Source organism: Diadema setosum, chromosome 11 (genome assembly GCF_964275005.1).
Source record: "Diadema setosum chromosome 11, eeDiaSeto1, whole genome shotgun sequence".
NCBI classification, from domain to species: Eukaryota; Metazoa; Echinodermata; class Echinoidea; order Diadematoida; family Diadematidae; genus Diadema; species Diadema setosum.
Window position 1 is genome coordinate 20699810 of NC_092695.1, and position 18354 is coordinate 20718163.

Here is an 18354-nt window from a genome sequence, read left to right on the forward strand (position 1 = left end):
AAATAAAACGGGTAACAGTTTCATTAAATGGCACACAAAATGAGGAAGTCAGGATAATATTCAATGGTTCATTTGTTTTCATTCTCTTCATTTTTTTTTTTTAGCACATTGTTCCCTCTGACATCACAAATGTCTGTAGTCTTCTTGAATATCCCACAAATATATGTGTATATGTATATATATATATATACATATATATATATATATATATACCAAAACTTTTAAAATCAATAACTTTTGAAAGGACTATCTAATTTTCCTTAAAATTGATGGATATATTCTACATATCTTTCTGCAGTCACTCATTCCAAACAATATACATGTTTGTATATTTGGGATTCATTCTTCCTTAAAGGCAAAACATAGTTCTGGTACGCCTGCAAAATTGTCAAATTTCGCTCCAAAATGTGCACGTATGCCTAAGAAATGTGTGGACTAATGCTGTAATAACAAGATATTTGTTGGGTAACGATGAAAATGAGAAATAAACCAAAAAGGTTCGCATCTCGGAACTTCCCGGATCGGGGTCAGGCTAACTTGGACTTGGGGACAACTCGCCCTTGCTTTGACGGGAGGGCCGAGTTGTCCCTCTGGATTGTACAGTGTTGTGCTTTAGGAGTGCTTCATATTCTGGCTGGACGCAGCTATGGGCCAAGTTGATACAACGCGTGCATCAAAGAACCTCTTTTGCGCACATACCAAATGAATGTGCATCTATGTACAGAATACAGCGATCACGAACTGCATGTAAATTGTCTGAAATAGGGCCGAGTTGTCCCCGAGACCGAGTTAACCTGGATCCTTCGGGAATATAAGTCGGTATACCGACTTTTTCTTTTGCTCTCAAAATACTCCAAAACAACTCATCTTCCTGGCATATCGCGTCAGCCAGGTAAGTTTCTTGGTAGCCTCTTTCAATATATTGCAAGCAAATATGAAATGGTGCAAGACGGGTTCTGAGACCCTTACCAGAACTATGTTTTAAAGGGACTGTACAGTACTGGTTGAGGTAGGGATTCATGTTTTGAACATTCCTAAGTGAGATAATGAAAAGTCTCTTTTGAAATGCAAGAGCATGTAATTCTAAGAAGGATTCAAAGTTTATTTGATGAAAATTGGTTTTCAAATGGCCGAGATATCCGAAAAAGTGTTAATAATAAAAGGCGACATGCCCCAACTTTATTAGTATCTCTTTGTTTCACTTTGTTTTTGGATATCTCACCCATTTCAAAACCGATTTTCATCGAATAAACTTTTGATACCCCTTAGAACTGCATGCTCTTTGACATCTCATAGAGTAGTTTCTGAATATCTCACAAAACGTTAAAAGCTAAATCTTTACCTCAACCAAAACTGTACACACCCTTTAACTTCAAGTAGTATGGGGATTCATGGGTGGTCTGAGTGAATCAATCTTCATTCATTGTTACCAAGGCGCATTTGAAAAACAACGAATAGCTCCTATTAGTGAATATGTGCACTGAAGCGTACGTGTTGACCTTTGATCTCATTCAAATTACATAATTATATATTCTATATGAAAAAAAAATAATAATAAAAACGATAAAGCACGAAACTATAAAAAAACAGACGGTTTGGGGGGGGGGGTTCAGTTACTGATGGGCTAACTTACAAGGCAACCCGACTACTGTATATGCCTTATTTTTAGTGAGTCTAAATTTTTGCGAATTGGGACTTCCCAACAATTTTGCAAGTGATTAAATTCATGACAGTGAAGTACAGTGCTGAATGGAGAAATGTATATGTGTGCGTAACATTCACATCGTGATCAGAGTTGTTATCTTCGTGTGTCTTTAATTTTGTGAAAAGCCCCCAACTTGCGAAATTCACGAAAACAAAAACCTCACAAATATTCAGCGTAAACAGTATCATGCACCTGCTTCAATACATTTGTTTGCCTTTGTTCATTATCATCACTCAACCATCTTCTGTCTAAATTACTTTGTGAAAAGATTATAAAAATAAGACAGCAAGGAGGATAAAAAAGAAAATAAAAGATGTAAAGTCACTTTTTCTTTTTATTCAATACTTGCGACATCCAACCCTAAGACATCACATTTCATCAACATGGTCCAATATTCCTTTCACACAGAAAAGACAGATATACCATTTCAAGGCATTAGTAGAGTCAATGTACATACTATAAAAGAATGTGTATGTCAAGAGAAACTTTACGTAGATCTATATTTTTGTTTTTCAAAGTTTAATATAAATCCTATACATATCTATGTCACAGTATATGAAATTTTACAAACATTATTAAAACAGAAATGCAACTCTGCATCAACCATACATACAAACATACATACTTACATACATATACACATACACATACATAAATACATATTTGTACATACACACAGTGTACAATACACAAATCTGCAAATACACAAATATATTTCATGATGGCTACATATCTTTCACCTTGCTCTGTGATCAAAGCAATTACACAAATTGTAAACTATCGACGAACCATCACTTGGCAATACAAATACACATTTGACGAATTGACAAACAACACGGAGATACTCTGTTCCGTGAATATCTCATGTTTAAAGTTATCGAACCATGTGTGAAACTTAATGAGATTAGCAAACCAGTCATATACACGTATAATCCAATCTATTTGTAACAATCCACAACAAAATTTAGGGCAGATCCATGAATTCCGACGACTATAACACCAAATATTTGTGTGTCAGTAATTTTTTCGCAATTGGCCGGGAAGATGAATTTCACATTTTTAACTCTGTGGCATTGAGATATTTGATAGTGATACGTATAACAAGCACAAATATTTTGTGTGCTTTTATTTTCAAGCTAGTCTCTGCTTGCGCAAAAATTTCCACACCGCAAAAATTCCACTTTTACGGTATATTTCTGCCACTTTGAATTAGGGCCTACCTGACATTTTCAAATAAATGCAAATTGGGTTTTCTAGAACAAACAGTCCTGGTCTGCTGATGTCTAAAGTTTAAATCCATTATTCTCTTGGGTACTAACCAAAGTAAAGTGAATTTTTTAGCTCCTAAACAATATGCTTGCTAGCATTTTTGAACAGATATGAGTTAAATTAAGTATTTCGCCACCTGAATGCCCACCTCACAATTTTGGGATCTTTGTGCATTACACCATATTTCTATCATAAAGTCAACGTCTCCATAATGTGCAGTGTATTACGACCCTGTCCATAATTTGTTATCCCAAGCACACCACATTCTGAAGGTATACATCTCAAGTTAGTTCCAGTTCAGAATGTATGATTATACATTCTTTGTTTGGTTCGTTTGTTTCTTTCATTTTAAATGAAACTTTCCGTTATGACTAGTCAGCATACATGCAATATATTCTGGTTTGATGCAATACTTATCTGCTTTTGCTCATTTGAAGGTTTATAAAAGAAAATAACATTCTTAACAATTCATAATGGAACATAGATAATAATGCTGAATATGTTAAAGTCATCACAACTTTGAAACTACAGCATTGCTATTCAAGCTTACAATGAGTGTTGCCTAGTATCTTGCATTAATATGACATGATGTCTCCAACAAAGAGAGGAACATTTAAGGAAAATTCACCCCCAAAAGATGAAATCATTCTGAATGAACACCACAAAATAAATCAACAGGCCAGTGGCAAGTTTTAGCCTGTTGAGGACAGGCTGATTTTGCTACAACACGCATTTCCCATAGACACCTGCCCAAGTATACTAGGGACTCGTCCTCAAGGGTTAAAACAAAAACACACAACAAAACAAAACAAAATCTGAGAGATGATAAGGAGTTCTGTTTGAATGACTGCCTATCAGCAAATCACCTGATACAATGCCCCAATAATTGCTGATCACATGATTAGAAGTTCCCAAGTCACACTCCTAATTTGCCTCACACACAGAGAGACATACAACACTTCATTTTCCTGGAAAACTTACCAAAGAAATTCTTTGGATACTGCAAAAGCTGTTATTTTTATGCCGGTTTAATTTTCATGAATTTCATGAATTGATGTTGGGTCACAAATTCAACAACATGCTAAATATTGTCCCGTACAGAAAAGTGGCGGAGTTAACAATAGCCAAATCGCAGAAACATAATCTTCTGTGATTCTTTTCCGTGAAAATGTCCGTGATCTCCTCATAGGCAAAATCATCTGTATACAAAAATAGCAGCTTTTACAGCGCATAAAATCATGATGTATCTATCATTTTGACAAAATGAAGGGAAAAAAGGTACTTTCCTTATAAGTTTTAAAATTTGTGCATAGAGCAAATATGAGAATCACTACCAGCACTTTGTTACCATTACGGCAACGTGACCAGGAGAGCTATCAGTAATTTTTGGGCACCTTTGGGATACCACTGTTTGAAGAATCACTAAAGTTAAAACTGCCACAATCTTCTCAAAATCCACTAGACTTTGCTCGGATTCTCAATATATTGCTTGTAACTACTTTTTCATTGTTTTCAATCAAAATGATTTTGTTGTTGATGCTGTAGCACAGACATAAAGCATTCACTTCAATCTTGCTTCTTTCAATACCTGAATCATCACAATGCCAGGGTTCACGATTCAACAACATTATGACACAATGTATGTACGTTTCTTATCCCACCTTTATAGACCTCATATCGTCACATCCACCAATATAACGTCGCTTGAAATTTTGGAAATACAGTAGTTGTAATGTTTCAAAAGTCACAGCAACTCACTATCAATAATGCCTAGGTGGCATCGAAAACATAAAAAACCGTCACAAATTTGCACATTGTTTTCCAGATTTTCGAACTCATGACTTTAACACTTCTGTTTTGTTTTGTTGTTTTTTTACCCTACCCAAGCTTATGACCAACTCTTCAATGAGTGCTATTGGACATGACTAATAGAACTAAGCAGTATACAAATACTGCACAGGTGAGAGGGAATTAGTGGAGATGCACCACACTCGAGGGTAATGGCAAAATGGCGTAACATGCACAAGGTGCAGCTGAGTACATGCTGCACAACATCGTGAATACCCGAGAGTGAACGGCATCTCCACTAATGTCCCGAACTTTTGCATTATTTACTTTATAATTATTTGCATTATTTACTTCATAAAATGGTTCTATGAACTATTTTTCATTTACTTTTATGGGTAAATACTAGTCAGGTACACATAGAACTTGTCTTTGAAACAGCCAAAATGTCAGAAGAAATGTTCCAAGCACACTGGTACTGAACACAAATTTGTTTACGGCAAATAGGTGACTGAGCGCACGCTTGTAACTGACTGCACATGCATTGCGAAAGTGTGCGATTGTGATGTCATTGGGCATGATAACGGCAAGCCACAGTCACAGATGTATCTCGGAGCAGTCATTAGTATGCAGTCAGTGACGCGCTGGGCATGTTAGGCAAAGTAAAAAGACTGGTCATGTGACTGGTCATGTGACTGGTCATGTGACTGCTCTCGGCCATTTGATTAGGACTTATACCACCATTTTATAAGGCAGGATAATACTGAATGTGCCAGTCATGTACAAAACTTTCATAATATATAAATCTATCAAATGTCATTGGTCTATATTTAGATATTTTTTACCTCTTGAGATAAATGAATGCAAATCTCATCACCACTTCTGAATACTATCTCTGTGCGATAAAAAGATGTGAAATTCCTGTTTTCTGTGAGATATAGATGCATCATATAAAATCTTTAATAGTTATCTATAGTATATAGGCTTTAGAAATCGTGCATAGTTTTATGTTCTTCATTCATCAGATAAAGAAGTTCATTTCTCCTTCAACCACAGAAGAACAATTACGTTTATCTGCACAGATCATAAAATATAATTCATTTGTATACTTCTTCAATCAAAGTTGAAGGGCAGGACTTGTGTGATATCTTCCCCTGTTTTAATATCAATTTTATCATACATTCTCCTCTTCAAAGAGGTGCATTCTTTGGTGAACTTTGGTACATATAGGTGGACAAACATTGTCGTGAAAATAGATATTTTCCGGACGTACATTAGGAAAGATAATTCTGTTACAACATTGCAAAAGCATGAATACTTTATTTGAGTCCTTGCTAAGTACAAGTCGTTATATGGAAACACAAAGCTATCAATGTTTGTCTAAATTAAGGCATTGCTTGATGTCCAGGAGGTTAAAAAATAAGAAAAGACAAAAAGATTGTTGAGTTCACTTCTGTATTTGAACACTACTGCCTTTGAGAACAATTGAATATGGTGAATGCAGTTAATCCAAAAGATATCTATTTTTTTTTTAGTATTTAGCTATTATTTCCATATGCAATATTTTTTTATGATAGTTTCATACTTCCGGTGGCAACGATAGAGTTTGGGTCCATGCAGCACGCATTTTTTTCAAACGGTAAACATTGCTAAAATGTGTCTTTAAAGAAAGAAGTGAGCCTAGATCTACTTTATCAGTCATATGCAATCCACTTAGCCTGCTACCATATCACCAGGTCAACAAGATCATTAAAGGCAAAGATGCAACTGCCTCACATATAAAGTAAAATTACGATAAGCACTACATTTCTTTCATACTTTCTTTGCTACACTAAATAAATTATGACCAAATACGGCAATATACTTGTATTCTGTAGAATTCGAAATTTTGTCGAACAAAAGACAATATTTTTTTTTTTTTTTTTGCTCCTTTTAAATACACTTAGCATGCCAACATCATTTTCAATGCACATAAATCACATTCAGACTGGACTCTCTATTTGTCTGATGCATGCAATTGATAGAAGAGGATAATTTTAGAAGTTATATTGGCTGTTTTTGGGTGTGAATTGTGAACACACACTGTACAAAGATAGGCAAGATTGATACTCATCAATTGCAATTAAGAATCGACAGGATATGAAAAGTATAATATAGGTGGAGAGTCTGAAAAAAGAAAGAAAGAAAAGAAGGTGAAACACAATTTAAAAGAAGAAGCACGACGAGAGTTTGGAAAAGTGGCAGACAAGGTCATATTATATTCTCATATATCTATTATTCAATTATTGCCAGATGAAATAGTTAACTGAGTTGTCAATATGGACTGTTAACATTTCATCTAAACATTCATTCAGCACCATAATTATCATACAAACTCTACAAGAATGATATATGCATCAAATAAATACAACAGAAACCATGAAAAATGCACATAAAACAGATTCTTCATAAACTGGCTAGTAAGCACGGATTTATATTTCATCGCTTGCACTACACACACTAGCAAAGATTGGAAAATGTTGAATCTTACAGTCATGATACTCACTGATGCTGTATTGCTGTCTTTTCTACCATTAAAAGTGAAATATGGTTATTTCCCTGATTACCGTCATGCCCAAAATATTTCTCCTCATTCAAACTGACCTTGTGAAGTTGTGCTACTACCTATCATGACGCACTTCTGTATGAAGTCACATTGACCTCAGAAGAGCACTGTCTTCAGAACCATGAAAAAAATCAAAACAAAACAAAACCCAAACACACAAAATCGATAAAATAAGCAAAGGTGACACCCACTATGCCAATGTCTGAACTTGCTATCTCCTTTACACTCATTTGCAATGTCCATTTCTTGCATCAAATTCTCACGGTGCCTGCGTTGGGGACAAGAGCATCTTGACAATGTCACTATCAGCAGTGGGGCCGGAGATTTCAGAGAGGGACCGCACATCATTTGAAACAATTTTTTTTTTTTTTTTTTTTTTGCAACCAGGTGCCTGTTCCTCTTTGCTTTGCATGTGCTCGACTTCTGCAGCCTGAATGGTGAAACGATAGGTAGTAGGGGCTCAGAGCACAAAACCCATCACTCTGCTCCTCCACCGATCAAGCCTGTAATCCAGTATGTAATTTTTATTCGAAAGGAACTACGCAACTCGAGCGTATGTTGACTTGTACTGATTTATGATAATACCATGATCATCATTTGTGTAGCCAAAAGAATATCTAAATATGTGTCATGGATTTCTACTATTCTTTTTCAGAATACTTGGATAAGCATACAAAAAAAAATTAAAAAAAACCCCAACAACAACTTTCAAACCAAGATTCTGTCAATGATATCATCTGTCAATCATGGCTAAAGTACTAATGGTACTTATATAGACCCCGGGGAAGTCTTCCACCCAACCTTAGACAACCAACATCCACAGAGAAAATAATATTTGAAATTTCACTTGTTTTCTAGAAATTGATTCGTGCATGCTAGAGCACTTTCTCTACCTTGCATCTGACTGAAACACTGTCATTGTGGTTGTAAAGTGTATACGGAGATATTCTCCATTAAGACCGTTTACAAGCTTTCAGATTTGTTTTATCATAATCAATTTGACACAATAACAATAAATTTGAAAAAAAAAGAAGATTTTGGGGCAGTAACAGTAATAGCATGAAGGAGATAGCAATGATATCACAACATTTTCATCTAAAAGGAAAACCTTTCTTTGATAATTCAGTGCATTGCTAAAAATTGCAATGGACAGATGTATGTGTACCTGGAATGTAAAGTAACCAGGACGTCATATTAACAAAACAGTTCGACAGAAGACTTTAAACCATGTACGTGTACATGGGGTACGCATGTATGTATGTGCGCTGGTGTGCTTGCAGCAGTAATAGTCCTACTTTTGTAGCAGTGTATTGAGAATCTTTGTAACACACAGGGCATCATCACTTAAGTACAGGTCTATTTCAAACACAACCTTATACAAGCAAGAATGTCTGTAATACCAGGTGTGGCATTACATCTTTGTCCAGAAGTCCACAGTTGTGAGGTCTCAGCTAGTTGGGTGCATCTCAAAAAGAAGTGGCCCAGCACATGGTAATATAAATACAATCATCAGTTTAATGCCACAGACTATGTAGCTACAGCAGACTTTGTACACGTAAAATTCAGATCTAACATGGCTTTGGCATTAAACTGACAATTGCTAAAGCTGATGCACTAAACGGTATATGCCCTACGCATACAATAATGCAGAGGCTGTTAAAAATATGTACCTATTTTCACTCAATTTCACATGATATATATATTTTTTTGAACTGTCTTTCCTTTCTATATCAGTACACTGTAAGATCCACTCTATTTGTCAAGCATAGGCTACAGCTGAACAGCCTCAAATGTGCTACAGATCCCCTCTAGAGGGCAGCAGACTGTATATCATTTGTACCAAGTAGCTCTGCATTGTACACAATAATCGTACCCTGTTCAGCACTCCCAGTGAGTGGTGCTACAGTTACAGTGGCCATTTTTAAATAAAGTTAGGTTTGAATCCTGTGTGCTGCCCTCTTAAATCCATGCTCATAGGTCACTTTGCTCCTATCTCACAGAATCAATAGGAAGTGAACCTCTTTGAAGGTACAGTAAGCATTTCGTACAACATTGGCTTGAATGTGTCTTAAACATAGCAGACACTCTCGACCCTTGTGTCGACACTCTTGATCCTAAGCACTAGAATCCCTCCACAGGATGTCAGTCACGTAACATCATCTCCTTTCCAGACATACTGCACCAAAAGACAACATGCTTCGACATGCATGGGACTGTGAGCCTTGCCTCAGGGGGCTTGCAGAGGGCAACTTCATGTCTCATCACAGGGCTTGACCTGAGTGTGCACAACCCTGCTATGTCACCACATTCTTGCCGTAGGTCCCCTCCGGAGGGCGGTACAGCTTGGGGAACGCCTTGAGCTGCATCTTGTTAAACGCATACCGGTTGATTCCCGTATTCTTTCTCGAGTTATCTCTCCTCGTACCCTCGCTGTGGAGAGGAAGAAAATATTGGAAGCGTTACATGAGTGTACGACATCATAAAAGAAACAGCTGAAAAGCAAGAAAAACATCTTCTTCTTTTTTTTAAATGAGGCATTTAAGGATTGTTTAGAACTGCTCCATCTCAACAACCAAAAGAAAAATGCCTTTCTGAAGAAAAAAAAAAATGAGTGTGACAAGTTGAGCAATCGACAAAAGACATCATCAAACACATGCATAAGAACATAAACCTGGGTATATTTCTAAAACCACAGTAGGCAGATACTGCAAAACAAAGGAAACTAAATTCCATCTCCCCCCCCCCCAAAAAAAAAAAAAGATTGCACTACCGAGGTGAGAATTCTGATGCAAAACAAGCATCTTTAACCCTTTGTGTGCGCATTCATTTCCTGTCCATTGGTTTGTGTGTGAGATTTGTGTACATTTGATTCACGGGCATAGAAAGGGTTCAACAAACTAACAAGAAGAAGGGAGCACTTTGATAACACCAAGGGAGAGGGGGTCGGTGGGACAAGATGACACTGACCTGCGCATGGTGTTGAGAAGGTGGACAAACATATGGGGCTCCATGCTGTGCTCATCCTGCAGCAGCTGGCACTGCTCCAGGGTCACCGACATGCCCGTCCTGTCCTTGGCGCTCTTGCAGCTGGTGAATCGGATGCCGTTGATGCGCCTCACCAACTAATCACCATGGCAACAATGAGAATGAAAATAATAATGTTTAACATTACGTATATTTCAGCATTTTGAAAGTCACTTTGTTTTCCGTGTGGAGATGCTTCAATACAAAATACTAGAGAAGCACTCAGGAGAGTGCAGACCTCACCCAAGCAGCTCGTTTCCACCCACAGTAGCCAGCTTTAGATCTACAACGCTAATGCTTAGACAACGCTAATTAGGCAAAACGTGGGGTTCTGCATATGTGTGAGACAGCCATTTCCACTCTCTATTTAAAACTGGGAGGCTGTTTCATCTTAGCATTTGTGTCACAGCTCTAAAGCTCACTAGTATCCAGATGGTGATGTGGATCATGATCAAAATTTAATCATCTGTTCCTTGTGTCATTATCAACTTTTCTGAAAATTTCACCCAAATCCATTCATAGCTTTTTTAGTTATTTTGCAAACAGGCAGACAAACAAACAAACATTACCAGACAGACAAACAAGACAACAGGAGCAAAAACATAACCTCCTTGGCAGAGGCAAAAAGGGAGATGTACAATAAATGGAGTGCATGAATGTGTTAAAATACCCACCTGCCTACTTATATGAAGAATCTCCACATTTTTCTGCCTCTTGGACTGCACATGGTGTCTCAGACTCGTCATGAGGAGCTCCACGCTCAGGGAGCTGTTGGAATGTGGTCGCTCTAAAGCCAGCCAGAATACAGAGTTGAAGAGAAGAACAAGATCAAAATTGTATTTCTGGTTTACATGGACAAAAAGTACACATTCCCTCAACTTATTACCGACATGCTATTCCCCATCTGCCTACTGAAGCAGGCAAGTGCTCTTTCATAATGTGAGAAAAATGAAAACATGTGATATTCTTTTTATATTTTACACTGTTCCATTACTATGACATTGTGAACTATTGCAGCCATCATGATATTGTGAACTATTGTAGCCATCCATTCATCACTTTTGAACAAATGGTCTAATTTTCCTCAAACTTCACCGATGTTTTTTTCTAATATTTTGCTGCATTCCTTAAATCTACACATATACGCTGAATTAAAGGTATATTTTTGCTTGAAATTACTTCAAAGCCTGTACGTGCAGAGTAAATTTTGACGGATTTGGCAAATTAATGAAAGAAAGCTCACGCTCAGAGGAGATGTGCCTCAGGTAGCGGTCAAAGTACAAGTCCAGCTTGTGCATGTTTTCTTTGTTGATGGCCTCTTGGAGTGATGTGTCACCAAACCTGTATTATCAGACAACAACAACAAAACAACAACATAATCCACACCTGCTTTGTAAATACAAGTTCCTTCTGGTTGGGCAATGTCTCACATCCAGTACTCATTTCTCTGTCCACAGTCTGGATACTGCTAGGGCTGGATACTGTATGCGCTTGAATATTTTGTGAGTTTTTTATTTTTCGCAAATTTTGTTAATTGGGTGCCATTTGTGAATTACAAAAACATGTGAAAATATCAACTGGGATGCCATCATGGATATGACATGTACGCATACATTTCTCCACGAAAAATTAGACTCTTTAAATATATGGTGTATAGATTAGTCATGTACTGTGCTCAAAACGATACTGCAACACCAGAAATTTTTCGTGTGTATGAAACTTCTGCAAATTTCACGAGGGGCCAAGATTCACGAAAGTGAAATGCACACAAAAGTGCTTGTCTACACAATGCATTGAATGCCAGTGGCGATTTGCGAAAGTTTTTGCCTTGAAAGAGGCCATCGGCTCCAATTTGCGAAAGTTCCATGCAACCAATGTTTGTGGTTTTACTTTAATATCTCTTTCCAAATAGCCTGACACTTCTACAGCCTATACAATGCATCAATCAAATTTGCTGGACGCAACTTTTAACACATTGCCAAAATTGAACAAAGCATATACTGCGAGATTCAAAGACATCATGATTACGTAGCAACAACATTTGATCTGCGTAGCAAGGTGTAGGGGTGTTGTGACTCACAGTTCGGCTAGTGACTGCTCCTCATTGATGCCCACTGTGAAGAGGACGGGAGTGACCTTGATGGTCTGCCCCCGGCTGAGCTCATCGGGCAGCTTGGCCATGGCGTTGATGTCCAGTGGCACCTCCACAACCACATTGCACCTGGGAGTGTACGAAAATAGACCAAAAAAAAACACCTCTAGTTGGGCAGTTCTATGACAACACCGCTGAGATTTGGGAAGCAGTTTGGTGACTACCTATGGTACTTGAAACCCATGATGATAAGGGATACTGATTGCAAGTGAGAATGTGCTGGCGAAGATATTTGATACTGCTACACACATAAAGAATTTCACATACACACACACACAAAAAAAACAAACCAACAACAACTTTGAGTTTCAATTTCAATTCTTGTACATTAAGCTACAATTATAATCTTCACTAATATAAAGGGAGTTGGTCCCCACACTTAATGACTGTCAACTGATATCAAGGCTGCAACTAGGGAAATGATTTGGCAACTACTTAAAACCCACAAGTGAAAAATGGAGATTGATTGCAAATGGGAACATGTCTGCTAGGCTACTGGTAAATACACATATTAAACAATTTGACCAAAAAAAAATTCAAGGTACATTCCCCATTCTTGTTGTACATCACACTACATTTAAATTCCTGACTATGTAAGTTGGTCCGCTTGCTTGATGATATGTCAGGTGTTAACTTTTCAATGCCATGCAAAGTCTAATGGCCTTCATATGACTTTCACACACCAGCGCACTTCTATGAATCAACACGAAAGACAATATGCTACAGTATCTTGGCTGCAAATGATCAATTGAAAATATGATTGTTCATCTTTAGGATATCAACAAATCTATGAAAGGCAGGTCAATGGGTGGTGATGAATAATGCATCATCTGAGACCAAACACATGAGACTATGTTTATTTCCACTTCAACTGCATGTAGTAATACAAGTCTCACAAACAAAAGAAATTCCAGTTTCAGATATCTTGCCATTATATGCAGGAAAGTATGAAGAAATTGTCACTACTGCAATAATTTGCGAGGTTGTTATTTTCACAAATTTCACGAGTCAGGTGCTATTCACAAATCTAAAAATAAAAAAAAAATATTAACTCTGATCCTGACATGATTGTGACATGCATGCGTACATTTCTCCATTCAGTCCCATGCTCCACAATCACAAATATAACCACTTGCAAAATTGTGGGGTGGTCCCGATTTGTGAAAAAGTAGACTCGCTAAATATATTGGCGTATACAGTACGTTGTTCATCACTAATGTCCGACTCTCGGATGTAAGATGCTAATGAATCGCACCTGCTTCCAGTGATGACTGGTTTGATGTCACTCTCCTCCGTCTGGTTCGGGATGAGCTTGAAGGTGACGCCCTGGAGGTCCTTGACAGCGGCAGCCATGTCCTCCAACATCCCCATCTCATCACCTGTCAAGACAAACAAACAAACAGACATACAGAGATACATGTATATACACACATGTGTATGAACACACAAACACAGAAATAGACACATGGACAGATAGACAGATAGGATGGGCAGATTGAAAGCTAGATGGTTGGATAAATGGATAGATGGAAGGCAATGAAGAAGGATAAATGACATAGTACCAGTAGACAATAAGAATAATGGATAGATAGAAGGCAATAAAAAAGGATAAATGAAACAGTAGACAATGAGAATAACAGATATATGCAAAAATTGATAAGATGGATGGATACACTAGGTACATACATATACATGTAGATAAAGTGTAAGATGGACAGATAAATTGAAAAACAGCCACACATTTTTACATACGGACGGATGGTTGGATAGATAGAATTGTAAAAACAGGAACAATGAAAACCCCATTGGATTTGTTGCACATGCCATCTTTACATGCAATCCTTGGTACTGAGACAAGATGCAATGTATGTAGCATGCATGCCGCATTCATATTTGCAATTGCACAGCTTTGCTAATTTTGTAACAGCAGCACTGACTGGACACAGAGATGGAAAAGGACTTTCACAGAGTTTATTGTGGGAATGAACTCTGTAAGCACCAGGTATATAATCAATTTCTGCAAATTATGGAGAAGACTGAAAAACAATGAGGAGTACATTTGGGGTACCTCTTTGGTGCTCTTCCATGTCACAAAGTGAATTTTCAGGGTATTAATACACTTTCAAACAGTTGGTTGGGAAAGTGCCAATACCCAAAACTGATGAATCCTATCAGCTTTGCAGCACTGGCTACAAGTACATTGTACTTGCTCTTTCATCCTCCCATCAAAATATGTTCAACGAATGCAGACGACCGATATGAACAAATAGTTTCAACGATAGAAATGCATTTGATATCCACACGTACTGTATAATCTAGTGGTAACAATCAAAGCATTCCAGGACATTGGGTCAAAGTTCACTCACCGTATGTGCTGAGTAGGCTCTCATAGTGGGCCAGCAATCCCAGCTTGCACATCTGCGTCAGGTATCCCTTGTCATTCATGTTCTCCTTCAGCTGCGTTACCACGCCAACGATGAGTGATGTAATCTGGTGCGGGAGGAATGTGGAAAAGGAGATGCATCATCACCACTTTGGGAGGGTGGCAAAAATATTTCAACTACACGCAGTACGTAGCTCTCCAAACTTACTGATACTGCACTCATCAGGAACTCTGAATGACATTTCAGTCTTTCACCATCTTTCCAGAATTTTATTAAATACTCATATGAACTGAATTTTTCTCAACACATTTCTCCATTTATCTCTAGATGTATCTATTTATCTATTTCCATCTCAATAGTGGCGTTATAACTAGTTTAGTCCTGCTCAGCTATAGTTACCTTCTTTTACATGACAGTCTGCATACAAAACACTCCAAATTTGGGATTGAAAAAAAAAATCTCCCTGATATTCAAATTCACCAACATATATCTACTGCTGTACATCTGGATACATTGTACATTGTAGCTCAGAATTCTCAATACTTGCCATATTAAGAATACTAGACATGATAACACAGTATGGAGTATCTATTATGTCACTTGTTCAATGGTGAAATGCGAAAAAAAAAAATGTACTTACCACTTGAGAGAAGACTAGATCTCTCCTGCTCTGCAGGTTTTGTAGAAAGTCAAGGTTTCTGTACTCCTCCTATTTGAGACAAAACATTAATTTCATCTGTCATTAAATAGTTAGAACACAACACTGAGCTAAAATCTCCCTCTATATGAATCTATTTCTCCCTCTCTGTCTCTCTTGATCTTAAACGACATCTCTTTCCTCATGGAGTAAAGTTAGAGCTCTTGCATACACCACAGGCATACGTACTATGCTCTTTATTACACAAATCCACCATTCGTGACTACATTTGTAGCTCAATCCATGAATTGCCACAGGACTGTATATACAATCTCAGATTGGCACCCTGATCTTTGCTAAAATAACAGAAATGAATTGCTAGAAGCTTCATGACAAGCTGGGGCAATTTAATACAAAACCTACATTTTTCACAACTCAAACTACCTCTGATGTAACTGCAATGTAGACCTTCAATTTATGCTTTAATCTTGTTCGATAAATATAGTCTCATTAAGCCCTATTCCAAAGAAATATCGCCAAAAAAATCATCTTCATGTACATACTATAAACATGGTAATACTTTAAGCAAAAATGGATGGGGGGGGGGGGGGGGAGGGGTGGGGGGTGGGGCAAAGAAATGGTAAAGAGTAAAGATATAACTTTGTACCTGTAACCTCTGGAATCCAACGCTAAACTTAGCCTGCTCCTGCAACTTGTTGAGGCCCTCCACAAGGGACTGCAGGCCGGGGTCTATCGCTGTCATCCTCTCAGCGGGTGTGGCCGACTCTGGCAGCATCTCCACCACCTGCTGAAGCATGCTGATGCTGTCCAGGATCTTTCTGCACATGGAGTCCTGGATGATGATGGGGAAAAGGAGGAGGAGGAGGAGCAGAAGGTAGAGAAGGAAGAGGATTAGGAGGAGAAGGTAGAGAAGGAGGAAAGGAAGAGGAAGAGATGGAGCAGAAGAGGATGAAGAGGAGGATTAGAAGAAAGAGGAAGAGGAGCAGGAGGAGGAGTAAAAGGAGTAGGAAGAGGAAGAGGAGGAGAAGGCAGAGGAGGAGGAAGAGGAGGAAGAGGAGGAGGAGAAAAAGGAGTAGGAGATGGCAGAGGAGGAGTAGGAAGAGGAGAAGGAGAAAAAGGAGTAGGAGATGGCAGAGGAGGAGTAGGAAGAGGAGAAGGTAGAGGAGGAGGAGGAGGATGATGAAGAGGAGGAGGAAGAGGACGGGGAGCGAGAGGAGCAAGAGGAGGAGGGGAAGTAGAAGGAAAAGGAAGAGGAGGAGGAGAAGGAAGAGGAGAAAACATGTGGAGAATACATGAAGGAGGAAGAGGAGAAGGAAGGTATAAAAAAAGACATTTGATAAAGACAAATACAAATGAGAGTTCATTTCAATTCATTTCACATTAATGTTTTTCCTGGTAGTTGTTGTTTTTAGTTGTCACTTGTTCAGTTTCTATCAAGCACATGATATTAGGTCACTTGACTTTTTTCCTTATTCTTGACATTACCAAGACGAATGGCACATTTCATTGTCTAGATTCTTTAAAATGTCATAACAAATTATTTAGTCCCACTATACCAATCACAACAAGTAACAAAATGTCTTATTGTTCATATGACCTTACAGTAGTTGATCAAAGTTTATGATACAGCCAAACCTGTCTTAGCGACCACCTGTCTATAGCAGCCACCTGCCGTATACAACCACTAAAAAATATTCCCTCTGAGAGAAAGAGCATATCAAAAAAACCTGTAAGTAGCGGCCACCTGTCTATAACAGTCACTTTTTTTTTGCCTCCCATGGGTGGCTACTATAGACAGGTTTGACTGTATTAGTTCCTCTTTTTTACTTTTTCTGGTCACACAAGCTAGCAAATCCCTACACACATCTTACATTTTCACTCATCTTATCGCGACATCAGGAGGAAGAGATGGCTTTTAAGAATAACACTCATACACGTTCTTCAACTTACTTAGTGTATACCCAATTATTATTTTACATCGCTGGAAACTGTGGGTGAGAGTGGTGGGCTTATCCATGAGGACACCCCACCCTCTTCGTTATGGACCGACGACGTCTGCAGGCACAGTCTGCTCTGGGTGGCTACTTTAGACTGGTTTGACTGTATTAGTTCCTCTTGTTTATTTTCCTTTTTTTTCCTGGTCACACTAGCTAGCAAGTCTCTGCACACATCTTACATTTTCTCTCATCTTATTGCGACATCAGGATGAACAGATGGCCTCTAAAAATAACACTCATACATGTTCTTCAACTTCCGTGTATACCCGATTATTATTTTACATCGCTGGAAGTCTTGAGTCAGAGTGATGTGCTTACCCATGAGGACACCCCACCCTCTTCATTATGGACCGACGATGTCTGTAGGTACAGTCTGCTCTGCTCCCAGTCCTCGTACACTCCGTTGCTGACGCTATTTGGCGAGATGCTGTTTGAACTCACTACGCTTTGTCTGGAGTTAGACTGGTAAGAGAGTTAAAAAAAGGATACATACAATTGTATGTACTAGATATGCATTCCACCCCATTTTCATTTGTAAGTAACGAATATCAAGATGGCCAACATTTTTGTTCATATATTTAACGATGTACGTATCCAGCCGACTTGCATTAACAAATCTTAAGTTACATAAATCATACAGATCCAACCTACTCCACAAGATGGGACATCAACATAAACAGTAAATTACCAACTACTGGTACAAGTGTACAAACTTGACAGCTTCCTAGCAACCAGCAAACTCTCTTAAAGGTGGCTAAGATATGCTGCAGCAGTA

General features: G+C 38.2%; 1 protein-coding gene across 1 annotated transcript in view; it reads right to left on the minus strand.

The window, feature by feature from the left end:
- Positions 1 to 9658: 9658 nt before the first annotated feature.
- Positions 9659 to 18354, minus strand: part of LOC140235347 (inositol polyphosphate-4-phosphatase type I A-like) — a 51807-nt gene continuing 43111 nt past the window's right edge. The window contains exons 15-24 of the mRNA XM_072315374.1: positions 17898 to 18041; positions 16229 to 16414; positions 15565 to 15633; positions 14907 to 15030; positions 13796 to 13919; positions 12469 to 12609; positions 11632 to 11729; positions 11063 to 11175; positions 10332 to 10486; positions 9659 to 9794 (exon numbers count right to left, since the gene is read on the minus strand). Of these exons, the coding sequence (XP_072171475.1) occupies positions 9659 to 9794; positions 10332 to 10486; positions 11063 to 11175; positions 11632 to 11729; positions 12469 to 12609; positions 13796 to 13919; positions 14907 to 15030; positions 15565 to 15633; positions 16229 to 16414; positions 17898 to 18041 (1290 nt within the window). The remainder of the gene's footprint in view (positions 9795 to 10331; positions 10487 to 11062; positions 11176 to 11631; positions 11730 to 12468; positions 12610 to 13795; positions 13920 to 14906; positions 15031 to 15564; positions 15634 to 16228; positions 16415 to 17897; positions 18042 to 18354) is intronic.